The 20637-nt window shown below is 39.6% G+C and overlaps 2 protein-coding genes and 1 non-coding gene across 6 annotated transcripts in view; 1 reads left to right on the top strand and 2 right to left on the bottom strand.

Annotated features, from left to right (window-relative positions):
* Window positions 1-226: 226 nt before the first annotated feature.
* Window positions 227-309, bottom strand: trnal-cag (transfer RNA leucine (anticodon CAG)). The gene has a single exon. It is a non-coding gene; the product is annotated as a tRNA-Leu (tRNA).
* Window positions 310-344: 35 nt separating this feature from the next.
* Window positions 345-20637, top strand: part of dusp23b (dual specificity phosphatase 23b) — a 51761-nt gene continuing 31468 nt past the window's right edge. For 2 of the 4 annotated variants that reach the window (XM_025900901.1, XM_025900902.1), the window contains exons 1-3: window positions 345-777; window positions 1487-1768; window positions 2118-2241. In XM_025900901.1, the coding sequence (XP_025756686.1) occupies window positions 1499-1768; window positions 2118-2241 (394 nt within the window). In that variant the 5' untranslated portion in view covers window positions 345-777; window positions 1487-1498. Of the gene's footprint in view, window positions 778-1486; window positions 1769-2117; window positions 3302-20637 lie in introns of those variants that run through there. The other 2 variants (XM_003442868.5, XM_005477368.4) reach the window with 2 other exon arrangements.
* Window positions 2525-20017, bottom strand: afdnb (afadin, adherens junction formation factor b). Its single transcript, XM_025900899.1, is given in 27 exon segments — window positions 2525-2662; window positions 3157-3208; window positions 3338-3425; window positions 4904-5803; window positions 5908-6051; window positions 6185-6276; window positions 6412-6570; window positions 6664-6782; window positions 7962-8035; window positions 8143-8208; window positions 8343-8429; window positions 8522-8613; window positions 8708-8906; window positions 10660-10803; window positions 11010-11281; window positions 11380-11480; window positions 11906-12051; window positions 12233-12444; window positions 12555-12596; window positions 12696-12799; window positions 12908-13032; window positions 13120-13229; window positions 13487-13679; window positions 19556-19647; window positions 19650-19672; window positions 19769-19846; window positions 19848-20017. Coding segments are annotated over 27 exon segments (3852 nt in total). The 5' UTR covers window positions 19892-20017; the 3' UTR covers window positions 2525-2568.

Below are 20637 nucleotides of genomic sequence, written 5' to 3'. Positions count from 1 at the left end.
AATGTAAAATAAAAAATTGTAGACTAGCTAGATTTAACAAAAAAAAATCCCTGTCTCTTAACACTACATAACAGAGTCATTAAGGTCACTGAATCAAAACCAGTACTTTAGCTTGTCAGTGTAGGTTGATTCTATGTGCCACAAACAAGGAATCAGTCAGCATTAATAATAAAGAAAACGGTGAAATAAAACCAGATTCATGTATCAAAAAATGTAAAAAGGTTATTGTCAGAAGTGGGATTCGAACCCACGCCTCCAGGGGAGACTGCGACCTGAACGCAGCGCCTTAGACCGCTCGGCCATCCTGACATACATAGACGAATAGCTAGACCATCTTTTAAAGTCGATTATAACAATCAGCACACTTATAATTGTGTTATTGTATATTGTGGTACTAAAACAACTCTTCAATTCATCCCACTGTGAAGGCGCTGTACTCGAATCAGAAATCTTCTCTGTCATTAGCAGGCAGCTAAATATCCATTATAGCAAGTAAGATGATTTTCATTGAAGAACTTGACAGCCGCCTCCCTCACTGATTGATTGATTGACTGGCGCGTCATACCTAGCATTGCAACAGACACAATCTACCCTTGGTTAGATAACGTGTCTTTCCAGTTTTACTTTTGTAGAATCGTAGTAGTTATCGGCGAAATTGTGAAGTAGCTGCCATTAAGTTGTCTACGGTACGTGCTAACGGCGAACGTAGTAACTAGCTTGACAGACAGGCTGAGGCGGTTTGAACAAGAGTCCCTAGAGTGCATTCATCAGTAAAACGTGAGTAATTCTCAGGACTGTTTGTCAGGTAATAGACATTAATTGTCTATAGGGAAGCTAATTGCTATAGGGTGAATTCCTCGCCCGAGCTGTCTTTACAAATCTGTGAGGTGCTTGGTTTCCTCATACCGTTGCTAAAGTTTAGCTAGATGTTACCTTTTGTCACTTGCTTTTCTAAGTTCTGAAAACAGACAGGTAAAGTCTGGTAAGGCCTGGAGTGTATTTCCGTACCGGACCTGTGCCCTATTATGGCTGCATTTGTAACCCTATTAAACTAATCCCTCAATGAGTCACTGGACTGTCTAGCCTAGCCAATAGCATTATGCTAACGTAAAGTAGACAGCTGCAGTGTCACTCTTGGCATCTTATTTTAGCGCTCTTTCCCGACTGTTAACTGATATATTTAAGATGTAAAAGTCGTTGTTGCTTTATCTGTATCTATGTGAGGTTTACATGTAATCCTCAGAAAAATCAAATTATTTTTTAGTGTCCCGATTGAGACACTTTGAGCCGGGTTGTGACACGATAAAAAATAATAATAAATGAAAACACTTCCCTGGAAGTGAGGGTTCGAATCCCACTTGTGACATCAACAGTTTTAGACTAAGAGAGTATGATTTTATTTTACTGTTTCGTTTATTGTCAATATAGACTGATTCTGTGTATCGATAACGTTTATAAAATAATCCTATATTCTTCCCCTTTCCAGGGTTGAATACTTATGGCCTCCTTTGCTCCACACAACTTCTCCTGGGTGGAGCCAGGCAAACTGGCTGGACTGGCGATGCCTAGGATACCATGTGAATACCGGTATATGGTGGACAATGGAATCAAGCACCTGGTTTGCCTCTGTGAGAGGAAACCACCCAACCATGACTCGTGCCCAGAGTTAGAGCTTCACCACATCAAGATAGCTGACTTTACTCCTCCTTCATCCAATCAGATTGATAGATTCCTCTCTATTGTGGAAGAGGCCAACTCCAAGGGTGAGGTAAGATCTCAGATGGTAATAGGCTGTGCATGATGGATGGTTATGCGTTTAACAGTTGTATGCTAGCTCAGTACTGTAACTTAAAGCATTTGACATTAAGTTTAATTCCTATAAACAAACGTCTTCTTTTGCAGGTTTTCCCCTAACATAGCTAAGTGCTGCACTCTGCCAGGAGCCCGGGGCGGGGGGGTGTAATGGATTATTTTTAAAATGTATTACATGGCATTAGTAATGTAATTTATCACTTCTGGGAACAGCAAGCCTAGGAGAAATACTCCATAACCCCCAAAATATTCAGGGATACTTTACAGATAACTGACTCAAATAATGATTTTATTGTTTTCTTCAGGGTGTGGCAGTTCACTGCATGCATGGCCATGGGAGAACAGGGACAATGCTGGCCTGCTACCTGGTGAAGACCAGGAAGATTTCTGGGATTGACGCGATCAACGAGATCCGTAGACTGCGGCAAGGTTCGATTGAAACTCGCGAACAAGAGAAGGCAGTGGTGCAGTTTTATCAGCGCATTAAGTAACATTAATTAACTGCTTCCACTAAAAGAAGCAGCAAACAGTTACTGTTAATAAGAAAATGATGTAAGAAGTGCCTTAACTACTCCTAAATGAACATTTTATTACCTATTAATAGGAAAATACAAGAAGGAACAACAGTGCTGAACAATATTATGTTAAAATTACCCACTTTTTGCCCCTGGGACATGTGATTAATAGATGCTGTCCTGATGCTAGCAAATAATTACATTTTTTTATTTAAACATTTTTGTCTTCTGAGCTTTCTGTTTATGAACTGGACGCCAAGGAAAAAAGACGCTGGCGCTCCTTGAACGTTAGCTTCTCAGGAGCCGACGCTCTCTTCATTTTCTCCTCCTGGTTTCTGCAAATACAACCATCACATCAGAGATACTTGAATTATTGCACATGCGGGGGAAACAAACATCCTGTGCTGTTTTAGAATGTATTTATAAAGGGGACTTTATAGATCTATTTTACTCAGGGATATTATTCCGTTCTTTTTTTGCACCACTGTGGGCAGATGTATCAGTAAGTCTTCTTGAGAAGAAATGTGGCATTAGTAGCTGCCTGTTAAATTAGATCAGGGATGGGGAACTCCAGGCCTCAAGGGCCGGTGTCCTGCAGGTTTTAGATCTCACCCTGGGTCAACACACCTGAATCAAATGATTAGTTCATTACCAGGCCTCTGGAGAACTTCATAACATGTTGAGGAGGTAATTTAGCCATTTAAATCAGCTGTGTTGGATCAAGGACACATCTTAAACCTGCAGGAAACCGGCCCTTGAGACCTGGAGTTCCCCCACCCCTGAATTAGATTAATGTTCAGCTTTGTGTGCCAAAAAAGTGTAAACTCACTCTTTTGATGCTGCTTGATGAACATCATGAGCTAATCCACTTAATCTCTGAGCTGCCAAAAACATGGACATTTTCCCAGTTAGAATCAAATGACATGGCTGATATGCACACATACTTTTCTGAATAAACAAAACTGACACAACAACATTCACTTTTCTTTAATGTGTGAATTAAGGGTTACCTCTCTTTTCTTCATCTTCCTTTTTGGAGAGGTGAGTTCCCACCTGCTTTTCCGTTTGGTCCTTCCCACCAGAGCTTCTTGTGTTGTTCTGAACCAGGAAATAAAAGACAATAATGCAAATTATTGGGTGTTTTTTGGTTGTATCCACAAGTAAATTTGTCACTACAGAAGTATGCATGTACAGTTATGGTTAGATATGTTAGTTATGGTTAGGTTCATTATGGACATGAACTTCTTGGTAATTTTGACCTTTTAATGTTTTCTTTAATCATTTCTTTTTCTTTGGAATGTTCTTTTTCGAGGGTAGAATGATTGTACAGCAAACGTCTTTAATGACTTAAAAAAAAGAGGAATTGGGTGCACAAGATTGAATTTGAATTGAAATGTCCAGTAGCAAGTCGCACCTTGACCAGACACTTTCAGTCAATAAGTTTCTGGCATGAATCTGGCTGCATATCTGACCTCTCTTCTTGGCAGAATAGGTAGAGTTCATTGAAACTGGCTGGCTTCCGGGCACAAACCTGGCTTTTAAGCCTAATCCACAGATTTTCAATAGGGTTGAGATCAGGGTATGGGAAGGCCATTCCAGAAGCTTAATGTCAGCCTGAGTTATCCTTTCCAAAACCATTTTGTGTATATGGGATCATTGTCCTGTTGGAACACCCAGTTTTGTTCAAGTTTCAAACATCTAGCTGTTGATTTGAGGTGAAGTTGAGCCCGTAGGGACGAAAAACTGGCTTCACTGTGGACAGTGATGCTGGTGTTCCAGCAGTTTCCAGTTCATGGCAGGGTTGAGGCTTAGTGGTGTTTTTAGTGGTCTTCTTCCAGACCAAGGTGGTGACACATCTTTCTTTTACTCATTAACATTTGTTTGAACTGATGAGCTTGGACTCTACAGTTGTTTAGAAATGGCTCCAAAAGACCTGCTACCTTGTGTAAATCTACAGTTCTCCTTAAATCTTCACTGAGTTCTTTAGACTTTCACGTTGATCAATCCAGTGAGTGCTGTCAATCAAATCCCTTTTATACTGACAAAGAGAAAATACTAGTTGTAGTCAATCATGATGACGAATGAGAAGTTAATAGGCCTTGGAACCATCAGCAAAACTTAAGAGTCTATGTATACTCAAGGCTGTATGTAAACTTTTGTATATAAACCATGTGGTTTAGAGAAACTCAAAATAAAGTCCATCAAATTCTTCTATTTTGAATCATTCCACCCTAGAAAAAGAACCGTTCAAAGAAATCATTAAAAGACCCATTTTGCTATGATATTTATTTACACGAAGAGTGTATGTAAACAAATAATTTAAAGCTGATTTTTTTCTTAACACTCTCTACTAAAGTCCTAGAATAAATTACCATATTAGGCTCCCTTTAATACACTTTACTTAATCCCACAAAAACTTTTGGGCGTCACTGTGTTCAGCTTTAAATTAGACGAGCTGTGTGACCTAAATAGGAATCGGAAGAGGTTCTAACAGTGTTGTGTATTAACAGTGTATGAACAGCATACACAAAAAACAGGCTCAAAAAGTAAAGTTTTCAGTGTGTTTTCTCTTTAACCTTGGCCTGTGACATGCTTTTCTCTAGCTGCTGTATCATCACCATCATGTCCAAATCCTTATCTTCATCCTCGTCATCTCCTCTCTGCTGAATTTCCTGCAGCCTCTTCTGAAACTGCCACTCCAGGTTGAGCTTTCGGAGTCGGTCGTTCTCCTCCGCTGTACGCTTAGCTTTAGCCTGAAGCTCTTGCATCTCCTGCTGCAGGAACTCCACCGCTTCGAGCCTCTGCTGCTTCTCCAGCTTCTCCTGGGCTTCCCTCTTCCATGGATCAGACATCTCCAGAGGGTCTTTCTGTTTCATTGGACCTGTGCTCTTTTTCTGTTGACAGGGAGGTTCTTGGAAAGAAACATGCTTTGTTGGAGTGATACTCACTTGAGGTTTTGCTACTTGATCTTTGTGTGTGTTGAATTTTTGTGATGAAAGTGAGGGTTGAAGTAGCTTCTTAGTTGGAGATACTGGACATGCATAAGTAATACTAGCTTGGCTTTGAGGATTCTGCTTGTGTCCATTGATTTGAAGAGTTTGGCTCATCTTCACTGCCAGCGATGAAGAACTTTGCTGGAAGGTAGTGAGTGGAGGATTTGACTGGTGGCTCACCGCTCTTGTTAGGGGGATGTCGATGCGTATCGGCTGGATTGAAGGTGTGGATGTTGAGTGTTGTGAAAAAGGGGTTCTCCAGACACCGGCACAGCTTACACGGCTGACCTGGTGCTGATTTGTGGGGGAGCTGTTATCAGAGAGGATGTCATGAGTAGAAAGACAAGAGCGGATAGGGAAAGACGTGCAGTAGTTCTCAGTTTGCTTTGCACCCTGATCCTTCTGTGTCCACTTGCTCTGACTTTTGTCCAGCAGGGGGCCTCCACTGTCTGTACACAAGTTCTCCTGAGAGAGGGCTTGGCGCTAGAGGGGGGTAAATAAAGAGATTTTAATGTAATTCTTTCTAGCTGTACTATTATGACTTTCCTTATGTATTTCTTTTAATCTCTCGGTACACCAAAACTTACCATGACGTTTAGAGATCTATTGGAGCTCTGTCCAGGTAAAGGTTTCAAAGACACTTGGAAAGTTTGCTGTGGTTTACTGGGCTCAGATACATTCCTGTCCTGGGATCTAGGGTTCGGTAGTGTCAAGTATTCCCAGTGGAATTTCTGAACACAAAAAGGAAAAAGAGTTAGGCTGAATCCTTAAATATTTAAATTTATCTGGCCTGTGTAAGATCATGACAAGTCTCTGAAAATGTGTTAAAAACAACAACAAGAATAATATTAATAATAATCTCACATCAGAGCAAAGATTCATAGTGGCCACAGAAGCGGTGCTGTTTCCTGTGAAAGGGTCAACAAGTTTATCTCCATCCTCCAGGCAAAAGTCTGCTGTAATAAGAAGAAAATAAAAGTACTGCAGCTGTTATTATGACTCGCTCTGCAATGTTATGCATATTTAACAGTAAGAAATATGTGCGGTTAGCGCTCGGCAACAAAAAGTGACAACAGGAGAAGAGCACCCACCGGCCATGTTGGGGTTGGAGCGATACAGTTGTCTGTTCCTCTGCATTATCTGCTCTTTCTTCCTTCGACTGCCTCCATGGAGCTGCTCTGAGGGACTGTGGTCCTCTGTGCTGTACTTGATGCAGGCTTTATTGTTTGGCTTAGCATGGTCTCTATCCCCTTATGAGGCAAGAAAAGGTCTTTGTCATGTAAAAGAAGGTAGAAAGTAATGGGAAAAAAGCAGAGGTTTGATTTGAGTGTACTGGTGCTTGCCTGTAGTCTTCTCTGGGGTGGATTCTCTCAGCAGGGCTTCTAGGCCGTGGTAACTCGCTGCAAATTTTGCAACCTGTAAGGTCACAATGGGGCCAGTTTGCATCATGATCGCTGCTGCCCTAAACCAGTGCAAGGTTAATAAGGTTACTTTAATGTCACAGTTTAGAGATTGTTTTGGCATTACTAAATACTTAAACTTGGCTAAAACACTCTTATTAAAGTTTGCCATTTGTAAAGTTAAAAACATGCTATTCTCAACCAGCTAACCTCTGCTGTGTGTCTAACAGTTACATTGCAGTTTTGGGGGGAAAAAAGAAGACAAATAGTTCATGAAATCCTTCATGAAATTCAGTATAATGTATCATATTAAAGGGAACAGAGAGAGCAACACACTTTATTATTTATTTTTTCAAGACTACGCCCTACACTGTCACAGTGTCGCAATAAAAAGTTTTGCATCACTCACTGCATGAAGCATGAGTTTTTACAGACTGTATAGGCCAAAGATTTCAGACTATTCTTCTCCAATAATATGGGAAAACATGATAAAATACACAATTTTGGTATGTAATGGTTCAAGGTCAGAGGTCAGAAGTCAGGATCACACAAATTGGGAAAAAGCTTTAGTTTTATTTTCTTTATCTCCAGATTTTAAAGCAATATATTAGTCACTGGAGGCCAAACCGTTATTTCAATATGACATTATATGACTTTACAATGGGACAAAAAGATTAAAATACTACACTAGATTTCCTTTTTTTTTTAACAATGCTGACATCAGCACAAATGATCTATAAAAACTGCTGATGTCATCACTTTGTAATAAAAACAGTGTGATAAAAACATCAAAGTTTTAGGGTAGCCTTTTCCTTCGGGGGAGCTGCACTGTCTAAGTACTCTTGTTATTATTGTTATTTTTCAGAAGTGAAGCTGATACGCATGTGTTGAAGGAGGAAAGGATAATATCTGCACTTCTGAATGAAAAGAACAGTACTTAAGTAAACATATAGTACATAAAGCAAACATACAGAAAGTATGTGTTTACTATAATCACCATCTGTGAGCGCGTGCAGCCTACAGAGGTTGTGATGAGATCATAGATTAAAAGTAAGGGTATCCCAGATGTTACATGATGTCGTATCATGATGGGAATATCAATGTCTGTACAAATTTCGCTAATTGTAAAAGAGAATAAGTCAGGGTTATTCTTATTTACTTATGATCTCGCCTGCAGTTTTCAGTTTAGACTAACCACCATCCTGCTAAACATTTCCCAGGCCGGTGTGTGCAGTAGCTACCTTTCTTGGCTGAGACCAACCAGGCTTTGACCATCCACACTGAGCAGCTGATCTCCAGCAGTTAACTGGCCATTCTGGACACAGTAGAGACACATAGTTTGATTTAGTGCGTACTTGCGCAGTTCATTGAAAATTCTGCTCTCCTTTTTCAAAGATGGACCTAAACTGTGTTTATTCTCACCATTTCAGCCGGTCCTCCCTTGACGATGGATTTAATATAGATCCCGAGGTTACGCTCCCCAGCTCCCTGCAGCAAAATAAGACAGAGGCTGTTCGTTTACTGAGATGGTTTGCTCATCTTTTTGACGTCTGTAGTAGTGAATAGTAAAATGGTAAAAACTAAGAAATAACAGAAATAGTCAGGAATAAACGAATGGTCACCTTGGCAGCTACAATGCTGACCCCCATCCCACTGTTCAAAGGTTTGTTCAGTGTGATCGTCATAATCTCTGGCTGCCTATGTCCTGCCTGTCAAAGAAGAAATTATGCACCCATATGTCAAAGTGAAATCCTATTTAAACACATCTTGGGCCATGTGTTTCTTTTTTGTTTTCATTTACCAAATATGTGTGATCTACAGAAGGGGCAGATTCGCTGAAATAAATGGTCCAGTCCCCTTTGGAGTTTGGCTGGGGTGTTAAAGAGCAGAGACCTGTAAGAGAAGAATGTAATATGGTGAAGCAAAGATCCAATTTTAGGTTTAAGTACAGTTGCTTACCGTAATCTGAATTTTAAAAAATCCATACCTTTTTGGCACATTGGCTCCAAAAACTCTCTAAACCCCTGAGGGATTCCTCTCACAGTGTCACAGGAGTATCCTCCCTCCGGCAGCAGGAAGGGCAGGTGGAGGTCGAGGCTCTCCTCCAGCTGGATGTCCCGTCCTTCGCTCCGAATCAGGTTATCTGCTGAGGCCTCGGCAGCTGTCACTACAGCATCGATCAAATCCTGCAGTGAGGACAGGCAGCGGATCACGCAGCTGAAATATTTCAGGAAAGGTCGATGTGCTGTATAGAGTAGATTGCCATTAGTCATTATGTAGCAAGGCTTCAGGAAACGGATATCCAATCGGCTGGGACTCAAAATCTGGAAAAGGACCCTCACCTCTGACCCCCCCTTGCAAATGAGTGCTGTTACCTTCAGGCAACTATAGTAATGGAGCAGGTATTGGTGCTAGTTATAAAGAACAGCAGCAATAATGTAAGTTAGAGAAGATTTAGCAGTTACAGTTAATATAGTTAAAATACTGTATATTCAGTATTGCTTAGTTAAAATTAGTTTTTGGACAGATGTAATGGTTTGTTTTATATGCGCAGTAAAAAATTGATTAGTGAAATTCTTCGTCTTTGGTTTTAATCTTAGTATCTTGAAAAATTTCTAATAATCTTGTAAGTCTTAGCTAAAACTATTCATCTGTTCTGCTGCATATCCGCCTCACGATGGTCCTCTTCTCATGTACTGCCTACACCCAGACATTCTCAAGCCAACCAAGAGGCAAAACCTCTCTGGCATATCGTGAATCTGCTGCTCAGTCTCCTCCCAGTCAAACATGCTCAAAATACCTCACATATGAGGCGTTCGGTCTTTCCTAAGGTGCCTGAACCACTAACACAATCTAATATTAGGTGCAGTAAATTCTACCCTAGTTAACGTTACCATGGGGCGGTTTTTACAGTGAACGTTTTAGAGAGGTGTTGATATAACTGTTGGACTTTTGGATGACTTAGTTTATACAAATGGAAACCCGACACCACTGTGGGAGGACAAAAAACAGCAGTTCCTCAAATGTCCACTTGAGGCTGGCTCCCAAAAGTGAGTCCATTCCCATAGATTTCAGATTAAAAGCATTAAAAAGTGTGATTATATGCTGTTACAAAAGAGTTTTCAGCTAATTCCCTGCTTTATGTGGTAAATCCTTGCCTCATTCAAAAGCACTTCTTTTTTATTTAAGTGCTTTCTTTCTAATATTCACATTCCACTTAAGACAACTTGGGGTTCAGTATCTTGCCCAAAGATAATTTAGGATGCAAACTACCAACCTTCCTATTGGCAGATGACCTTCTCTACCTCCTGAGCTACAGCCGCCACACATTTTCAACTCACAGATTTTATAAAAGCTTAAAGTTATGGATTATTAGGGGTGTGGCAGGTGGGTGCTTCCTGAGACTGCAAGGGGTCACTTGAGCCAATTCAAGACATTAAACTGGACTTAGCTGTGTTTGCACTGTTGGTGGCTTTTGACGTTTTGATTTAGGTGTACAGTAAAAGCTATAGCCCTGTACTCTGTCTTTGTTGTATGTTACTAAGCATTAATAAGCATTAATCGGTATCTCTCTGAGCTCATACCTGATCGAGCACGATGACACATGATGGATAGTCGGCGTAAACATTTGTTCTCAAACTCCAGAATAAAGTAATATGACAGCTCAATTTACTATTCTTATATATTATTCATTATCATATTATTTACCATTAATTATTCACACAGATCTATACAGCGGCACTCCTTTTCTGTGGTGAAGCTTTTAATTCAGCAAGGCACACTAAATGCAAACCCTACGTTTATGCCAGCGTACTGTTTTCTCTGTCACATGAAAATGTGTTTCACATAATTTGACTAACTGATCTTTAGAGTTGTACCTTTTCTTTCAAGGATTTACAAGCATGAGTGGAAGTGGAAGAGCAGACTGAAGGTACTCACAGGGGGGATGTGTGGCTCATTGGTTGCATAGAGGTAGCCAACCAGCAGCATGTGCAGCTGCAGTGAGTTCAGCTTGAAACAGGTTGTCTGGATGTCCTTCGCATCCTGCATTGAGTACTTGTTCATGGTCAGGAGGATGGTTGCCTAGAAACAGCAAGGCAATGCTATTTTAACGGCTTTAACCAAATGAAACATGCTGTAAATTAAAGCCAATAATGCATCTGTCGAAAGCTCTTCATATTAGAGAGAACAAAACCTGGTTCAGGTTTAAACCATTTTTGAGGTAGAAAGTTTTAGTTTTGGTAAAAAGTGCTACTGTTTTAACAGTATTCAAACAGAAAGTTACATACCTGGATGATGTGGCCCAGGTGGCAGTCAGCTGCCAGCTCCAGGCCCTGTCTCTCTGCCCAGGCTTCGATGGTGGTGAGCCTCTGACGGAGAGCGGCTCCCCAGTAGTGGGACCGCAGACCTGGGGTGCTGGCTTCAGGGCTCATGAGCTGATTGAAAAGCCAGATGCTGATGTAGTGGAAGAGCTGAGAGAAGAGCTGGATGGTGAGGGCAGGGTTGACCTGACAACGGCGTAACAGAGACATGGTGTTCATCAAGGTGTTAAGCACCATTTCTGCAACAGGAAGACAGAAAAAAGAACATTTAGTAAAGTCAAGGATCCAAAGACAGTTCACTTAGTAAAATATATATATGCTAATTTAATAACCAAACCTGCACCTATACCAGCTGGCAGCGAACCATATTGCTCAGGATCAATCAGAAAGGTTGGCAAATGTTTCCTCAGCTCATTCTGCAGACACTGTAGCAGACAACTTTGGGGAGTAAAAAGTATAACAATTAGACTTTGGGTGATACACTATGCATATGATTAGATCAAATCAGAGTAACATACATAAGATACAAAAATATCATAATGTAGTTGCGCATAAACATAAGACTTGCAAAAAGTCTTTTCATAATCATAGGTTTTGAACAGCAAGTGGGGAGGGGCTATATTCCCTCTCACTGACATCATACAGAGCCAGGAGAAGAAAAAACTTTCAGAAATGTGTCCTTATACTTGTGTAACAGCAGATATAATGAAAAACACAGTAAGACCTCTCTAAAGTTCTTGTTTTTGCTTGTATCACCACATATATAAAAACATCTTTAGATCATATTAAACAAAGTGGAAAAATTAAGAAAATTACATGTTAAAGTCAAACAGAAGGCTATGGTCTGATTGTGTCGTGTCTACCTGTAGGCTTTGTGCACCAGGTGGGACAGGTCCAGCTGGCTCTGCTGTGTCAGTGGGCTGAGGTCTTGGTCATGCTTGAGGAAGTTTAGCAGCTCAGAGGAGTTGGCCATCCAGAAGGCGAGAGCCCCACCAATGGTCTGCTGCCTCTGGAAAGGTAAATGTAGCCCACATATGAGCATCATGCAAACTTAAAGAACACCTACAGACATGATTCTGAAGTGTTCGTGTCTGAAAAGTCCACCTTGACTGTAGACGTAATTTAAATTAAACAATAAAGTGACATTTCCTTGAAGTTAATATTTGCAAATGTTACAGAATCTGTCATACACTTGCCTGGATGACCTTCCCTGTCATCGAGACCATTTTGTTACTGATCGAGGTTACACTGTCTGCGTGCTCTGAGGGTCGAGAGTCTTGACCGTACCGGCGTTGTAGAGCAAACCGGCACGCGGCGTAGAGGATGTATGCAGGCGAGAGCTTGAAGTGAACTGTAGAGCTGTTGGTGTAATTTATAACTGCAGACAGGAAGGGCTCTGCAACTAAATGTGTAAACGACACCAGCAGGGGGCAGGAGGACATTATGAGAGAGGAAGGCAGTGAGCCTGCAAATGCCTTGTATCAAACCATAAAATGCTTATTTCATACTCACAGTTATCAGAGAACCGAACGCCAATCGGTAATCCAGCTTGATCTGAAAGTTCACGATTAGATTTAGGGTTTAAATATGCCAGACTGTGTCCAAGTAAAGCACACAGTTATGATCCAGTCTGTAGTGTTTAATATTACTCACCTGCAGCAGCCTGCCTCTCTGGTCTTTTCTTTTCTGTGCAATATTTTTGTGCATCAAGGTTAGACAAGCAAATGCTGTCATTGTTGAGTGAACTTTCAGCTGGCCTGGATAATAATTTAAAAGGAGAGGATGTTATTCTGATGGTTCGGTAGGTGTGAGACTGGTAGTCTGGCAAATAAGTAGTAAAAACTGCGAACAATGAAACGTTTTACCCATTCTCATCCTCTGAAGCTTTGTCATCTGTGTTGCTGTTCCTCTCTTTCTTCTTTCCTTTTCTTGACAGCGTCCTCTTAAAGTTTTGTATCAAGCCTCCTTTCTCTTTCTCCTCAAACTTTTCCTTTATTGTTAAACACATAAAACGATGGCGCGGCTGTCAGACAGTACGTTACAGTTATAATTCAGGTTCGATGGGTGTTAGAGTTACCTCCACACTGTCCTTGTCTTTCTTGAGCACAAAGCGTCCTTCTCTGTTGTCTGAGTTCCAGTTTAATTGCACAACTAAAGGTCTCTCATTCAGATCCAGCTTGCATTCTTCTTCCATACAAAACATAAAAAGCAAGAAGAGCTTAGTTACTGAATCATATAAGTGACTACAGCACGTGGCTGTGCTTGATTACTCCTTTATATAATATATCTTGTTTTAAAAATAGTAACATAATGATAAAACTGACATTTCACTATTAATAAATGGCTTATTATCATTTATTACCCACACGTCCCACTATAAAAGCAAATAAACAGCCAGAAACATGCAGTGTCTTCACTTGTTTTCTCTTGAGTTAATTGCTTACCCCTATTGTTGTGGATTTCATACAGGGCATAACTAGTAGTCAGCATTTTCATGTCGGGCCTGAATTTCTCTGACAGCGTGTCAATGATCTCACGAGTCACTGAGTTGCTGCAGACGCGCAGACACTTCGTGGCCACGTTGCCTTCAGCAGGATCCTCGAAGTAGAAGCGCATCACGCCATGAAATTCCAGATTCTGCCAAGAAACGTGACATTTTTAAAGTGTTTTGTGTGTTTGCCTTTCATATTACTGCAGTCGTGAAAGAACTAAGACGAAGTTTGAACCAGCGGCTTGGGTATTTGCAGGTTAACCAGTCATAGATGACAGCTTTGAACTGTGTCCTGTGTTTTCTGTTCATTCAATTTACCTTTTTTTATTGTATCCACAAAAAAAAACCCAAAACACGCTTTTCTATCCTTCTGTGTCCTTCCTAAACTGTGAGGGTGAATAGACTTGGAAAAGGAATGGACCAATTTAGTCTTTATAAAGAGCTGTTTTATATTTAGGAATTTAAAAAGCTTTCAGAATGTCCCTGAGAAGCGTTCCTGCTGCTCCTCGTGTCTAAAACAAAACAATCGACCCGTTAAATCTGAAGCTAAAAACAGGATTCCAACTGAGAAAAAGTCTGTTTTCTACGATTTGGAGCTTGGAGCTAAGAGAACATTTGAATTTTGATCAGCTGGTTATAGCCCCACAGAGAGAAACAGGCAGTACAGCTTATGTTAAATGTAAGTTAAATGAGCAGAGCAAGATTTACAGTTTCTGCTGTCCTCTATACAGTTGTGCTCTGAAGTTTATGTACAATTAATTTTATGGTAATTTTAGGCTTTTAACGATTTTGCTGAGCTGTTGTTTTTTCAGGGTGGAATAATTATACAGTATATATCTTTAATGACTTTAAAAAACAAGAATTGGGTGTAAAAGTTTGAATTTATTTTGGATATTCTTTATACACTCACATAAATATTTTAATAAGTGATGCTTGAGGTTCCACAATGTCTTTTAAGTTGGCAAGGCCAAGGCCTGTTAACTTCTCATTAGCAATCATGATCAAGCACGACTGGTAGTTTTTCCTATAAAAGCATAAAAAAAGAGTTGTTTGACAGCTGTCAGTGGATTGACCAATACTCAGAACGATGGAATAGTAGTTATACACACCCTGTGAAGGTCTCTTAGAGCCTTTTTTAAAATAACTGCAGATTCCAAGATCATCATTTCAAGCAATTGTATATAAATACATGTTGTTAAGATGTGACACCGTTTGTCTAAGGTCTGGAGGAAGACCCACATATTCTGTGACTCCAGCCAACTATAATTTCCATCACCAATTAAACTTAATCAGATAAAAATAGACATTATAATTTCCCTAGGTGGTGTCTTCTGTTGTTTTCTAACCTCATAACAAACAAATATGTGACATTTATTTGGGGAAAAAAGAAAATTATCAATTTACTGAAATTATGAAATTACTGTTGCTAACAGCCTGAGGCCTTTCTTTGTGGAGTTTGCATGTTCTTCTTGTGCCTGTGTAGGCTGGATACTCCAGCTTCCCTGGGGTACAACCTTTCTACGGTGTACCCCACCTGCACCTGCCCAGTGACAGCCGGGATATGCTCCAGCCACGCCCCTCTGTGACCTAGAACTAAGTGATAATGAAAGTGAATAGAGGCTTCTGTATTTTTATATACTTTTGGGGTTTAGCCTTTAATTGATAGGACAGTGAAGGGAAGACAGGAAATTTAGGAGCAAGAGCAAGGAGAAGACACGCAATAAATGGCCCCAGGGCAGATTCAGACCCAGGCTTCTACAGTAACTTTATGCAATATGATTAAAAGCAGAGACCCAACCCAGTGAGCTAAACAGGCCCTCAGAAGCTTCTATATTTAAATATTGGGGCTGTTTTAAAACAGACTTTCTGTGTGTTCTGCGATTTTGGCTACAGTAGCTCTTTTGCAGGATTAAACAACATCAGCCTACTTTTGCTCATCACACTTAACGAGCTTTGGATCTGTTCACCCATCTCTTATTCCTTTACCCAGTTGGTAGGCACTAAGCACTGCATCACAAGACCCGTTGTTTTGGAGATGCAGTTCTCTTGCCATCACAGATTGTCTTATCAAAGTCCATCCTCACAGAGCCACTGGCTGCTAAAGTCTGGTAACCCGTCAGCCATAGTGAAGCTCAGTGAGAGGTTGCACACATGCTCACTGGTTCAACCAGTAATTTTTCAGTGAGAACCTTTTTTGCAGAACCTCTACTACTCAATGCATTTGTATTTATCTTCAGCGCTTCAACAGATAAAACTTAAAAAACAGTTAAGAGCACTTCCAATTAAAATTTCTGTAACCCTCCAATGCAAGGAAAAGTCTCAGCCTGGCCACCTCAGTAAAAAGAATAACTACATACTAACTAAATAACTTCATATTTCAGTGGTTTGAAAACTGTGGCTGGTGGGTGAATATAACATACCATACAAAAGCTATCTAACTAAACATTTTCCCTATTAACCACGAATATTCCAGTTATTTTACAACAGATAATTTTCCTGTATTGGAACATAAAAAGTCAAACGGCAACAAGAATATGCTAGTGGCAAAATATCTGATCAGACCAGAAATGCAAAGGCCAAAAGTACTCAGTTGATTCTTCTGTAATAATAACCAGTAAATCCAGGAATTTAAGAAGCTTTAAATTTAAGAGTAAACGCCAGAATTTGCTATAAATAAATTTGAAAAACTTATTATCTAAATACTTTCTATTGATCGGCTCACTGAATTGATCATTAGTCATTTTTAAATGAACTTTTAAAGTAACATCTGTGTCTTATAATATCAAATAACACCAATAATTAAAAGTAGAAAAACATTTGTATCTTTGAAACTACATCTAAAACTGTGGCACTGACAGAAAATACAGAAACCTTCACAAACACAGATATTTTGTGTTCCTCACCTCGTCGGGTTGGCTAATTTCAAACAGGTCCAGTCTGTTATTGTTCCACTGTCTGATGACTTTGCCTAACTTATCTCGTTCATCCTCTTCGGGCATTTTTAACAACCAACCTCAAAGTTGTTTTCTAACTAACAGCAAAGCTCCTTCCTGCAGAAACAGGCTGTTTCATTAGGACTCCAGCTCTCATCGAATCTATTCCCCACCTACATTGTTCTCTGCAGTGAATTCTTAAACATAGCTGCCTACTTAATACTCCCATACTCATCCCCTCTTCAAGCCCCCTCACCGCTCTGCCCTCATTTAACAGGTCAGTGGATCTTTGTTATGTGAGAGACACAGTTTCCTAATCACACATTTGATACAAGAAAATAATTCCCACGTTTATCGGGCAGCACAGATTTAATCTATCATCTTCTCTTTTCATTATTTTCACCACTTTCAAATATAATTGTCTTTAAAGATTGTGTTTTGCTGAGAAAACTTTTTTTCTCAGTCACCTCTTTTTTCTTTTTTCACAGCATTGTTTATGCTTGAGGGAATCCCACTTCTCACGCATGCCATTGATTTTCAGCACAATTTATAGTTACATGTCTTCCCATTCAGTCAGCACTATGTATGTGGGGCAGCTTTTGTTGGCTGCTCCAAAGCTTTCTGGGTAAACCTTCAGTGGAACAAAAGGCGTAACAAAACCATCCTCAATTATACATACACTATAGTTTGTTTTTTTTAAATGAACAATCAAGCGTATTGTTGTCTGGATGATGGAATGTGCAGATTTCTCAGAGAAGCAGAAAAACAAAAAACTACATTAAAGTTTCTTGATGAACACACCGAAGTTCCAGCCCACGAGAATAACAGTTTATTTATTTTTTTCATTTAAAAGCTTAAAGAGTGCACAGCTGTGTCAAGTTTATACAGTGTTTTATATATAAGTTTATATAAACATATAATATATAATGGTGTAATGGTGTGGAGAATATTTTCTTGGCACACTTTGGTACCAACTGAGCACGTTTAAATGCCATAGCCTTGATATCGTTGCTGAACATGTTGATCCCTATATTACTACATTGTATCAATCTTCTGATGACTAATTCGAGCAGGATAACACTATCTCACAAAGCTCAATTGAGCTATGTGTAGCTCTAGTGACCAATCCCATTGGAACAGGGTTACAGGCGGGTAAACGGTGCATGTGAAAGTAACAAAAGAAAGCTATTGCATCTGCATTTCAGAACCAGGTTCATGGAGTTGTTGTAGTGGAATGGATGTATAGATAAACCAATATAGAGCTGAACTGATGAAAGAGGTGTTTATTAAACACAATCAATAAAAGGAACAAAAATGACAGTACTCAGACAACATAAGGGTCTTGTAGGGGCCAAAGTGTTTTATAAATGGCTACATGTTGGCAAAATTGCGTTTTTGGTCTTTGGGTCTGTAACTCAAATACCTGAGGGTTCTTTTAGTTTTAACACCCATTTTATCTCAAGGAGACTGATCCGTTATTCATTTGACTGTCTTTACACCTTGTGTGTTTCATCACTTCACAGTGTCTATATTTCTAGTTAACACTTCATATGAATGTAACACAAGTCTGCACAACCACGGCAGTTTTAAATAACTTTTCACTGGCTGTGAAGCTACTGTTCAGTGTATTGTAAACACAGGACATCTGCAGAAAAAATCCACTAATGTTTTTCTCTGTGAAGCGTCAGACTTTCATCAAGCTGTTTCCCTCTGCATACTTCGATTTCTCTTTCTTCCTGTCAGAAAGCGCACGCAAACAGAAATGAAGGACTTCGAGCATGAATCTCTCTGCGGCAAATGCCTAATTGGAAAACTGGGCTTTCAAGCACACTCTTGTCTCTAAGTCATCAAACACTGATTTTCTTTCTGCTGTCTTCCTCCCTCCTCCAGTGTTTTTGTCAGCACATTTCTATTTCATGTTTTTAAATTTATTTTCATTTTTTTTTTCATTATCCTGAAACATTTCTGCAAAACAATTCTATGATCTCTGGCAAGGCAACTCTAGACATCTCAGGCAACACTGTTACCAGTACACTGTACAGCATCAACATCACACCTGAAACAAAGATAACATATGTAATATGCTAAATACTTTAAATTGTACTATTTATGTAGTAATATGTTCCGAGAAAATAGTTGCAGGTAGATCAAAAACTTTAAATTAACCGTAAAGAACCAGAGGCAGCTCCAGCCACATACTGGCCAGTCTGTATAGCAGGAATGGGGCTACAGTGGCTCCAGTGCTACTAGCTGATGAACACACTGTCACACCCAAATTTCTGTGAGAAATTCAAACTGACGACAGGAAGTTAGAGCCACATTGGTCTGAAAAGTGAAGCCACTATAGAAGTGTCTTAAACCTGCTCTTTTTTTAATGGGCACGAGAGGGCGATATCGGTGGTTGAAAGGACTGGTGGTAGACTTTTGCCTACAGAGATTTCACACATGATGCAAGTGCACATTGCTTTTGAGATGTCTCCAGTAATGTGAATGTGATACAACCACTGGTTGGCGAGTGGTTCCTGGCAGTTGTTCACTGGATGAAATCAGTCATGTTTCAGCTCCAAAAGCTCCTATACTCCTCTACTCTTTGTCTATAAACTGTTAGCCGATAAACGTCTAGCTGCACAGTCAGATCCATCCTTCACTTGTCGCCTCCAATTTCAAAACCAAAATGGCCATGGTGAAAGTGAGTATGTGAGGGAGCATCAAACCCGGTCCACCAGCAGATAAAATATGAGCCCAATGGGAAGCTCCACCACAGCACAGAAAAAAATCCAAGAAGACATTGTTACAGTGCTTGTAAACCTGGATCAAAGAATTATATTATGGTACCATCATGTTGTATAAAAACATAAAATCCTTAAATGTAGTTTCAGACTGATTTACCAAGTATACATTAAAATTAGTGTTTTTTCTTATATTTGGTGTCCTGAACAAATCCATAATTGACACATTGTGTACTTCCTTCTTTTCCTTCTAATGAATGATCTAAAAACATTTTAATAGACTGTTAAAATATTCCATTTGTAAATTGCATCTCCTATGTTAATAAGAATATACAGTTGTTCAAAAAAATATTGTCATACCTCTGGTAGATCATGTGGTAAGCATTTCCCATTGCATTTAGCAATGTTTGCAGCAACTTTCATGGCCTCGGTAGTTCTTTGTTGTGAAAAAACCAGTGTGGAGATTCAGGAACAATCCTTTTAACAAACACAACTTACTAGTGGACTCAGCATGAATATGAAGTGAAGATTAAAGACTGAATGTGTCACACTGAAGGAAGATTATATTCATACCAATGGTTTGAGATAAACAGGATGCCGGGAAGACTCATGGCCAGCTGCAGAGTCTTCCAGGAGGACAGGAAGTAAGCCAGGCAGGATAACCATGCCAATAGAGTAGGAAGTTCGAATCACCATGGACACAAATTTCCTGTTGTTGGACCCAAAGAACTCAATCACTACATAAAGAAAATAACATGTTTTAGCTGAACATTGAAAGCGAATCAGTCTAACACAACAAAGGAAACAATATGTGACAAAATATTCTAAATTAAATCAAAGGGTAGATTTGATCTTTCGTAGCCAACAACCTAATGTATAAGATGGATAGCTGCTCAGTCTATGAATAGTGCTCCTTAAACCTCCATTCTATCTAGTGGCCAACAGGGGGTGCTCTAGTTAAAAAATAAAGGTATAAAAATGTACAAGAAATCATTGTGTAGTTTTCACTTGATTTGATATGTCACTATTCATTTTGATAATGAGATTATGGTCTGAATCACTAGTTTTAAACCCTACTTAGTACAAAATGATGATCATTTTATTGTTTATTTTCCAATTTAAAGTAAATCAGATGACAATGCAAGAAAAGATTTAGGCATTGCTACCCTATCAGTTGCTACTTTATATCCTCAGTGATGTGATATCTTGTTTTTAAAGAATGATGAAATGACCAAAATGCTAAACAAGAGAAATCGAAAAGGTCCATAAATAAGTCGGTGATGTCATCTAGGGCAGCGGTCCCCAACCTTTTTTGCCTCACGGACCGGTTTATGCCCGACAATATTTTCACGGACCGGCCTTTAAGGTGTCGCGGATGAATACAACAAAATAAAACTAGTACCGGTACCGAAAAAAAGAACATTTATTCATAACACACGTGA

The sequence above is a fragment of the Oreochromis niloticus genome, linkage group LG19 (genome assembly GCF_001858045.2).
Source record: "Oreochromis niloticus isolate F11D_XX linkage group LG19, O_niloticus_UMD_NMBU, whole genome shotgun sequence".
NCBI lineage: Eukaryota > Metazoa > Chordata > Actinopteri > Cichliformes > Cichlidae > Oreochromis > Oreochromis niloticus.
The sequence above is the reverse complement of the archived record's forward strand: the minus strand, read 5'-3'. Positions and strand labels throughout refer to the sequence as shown.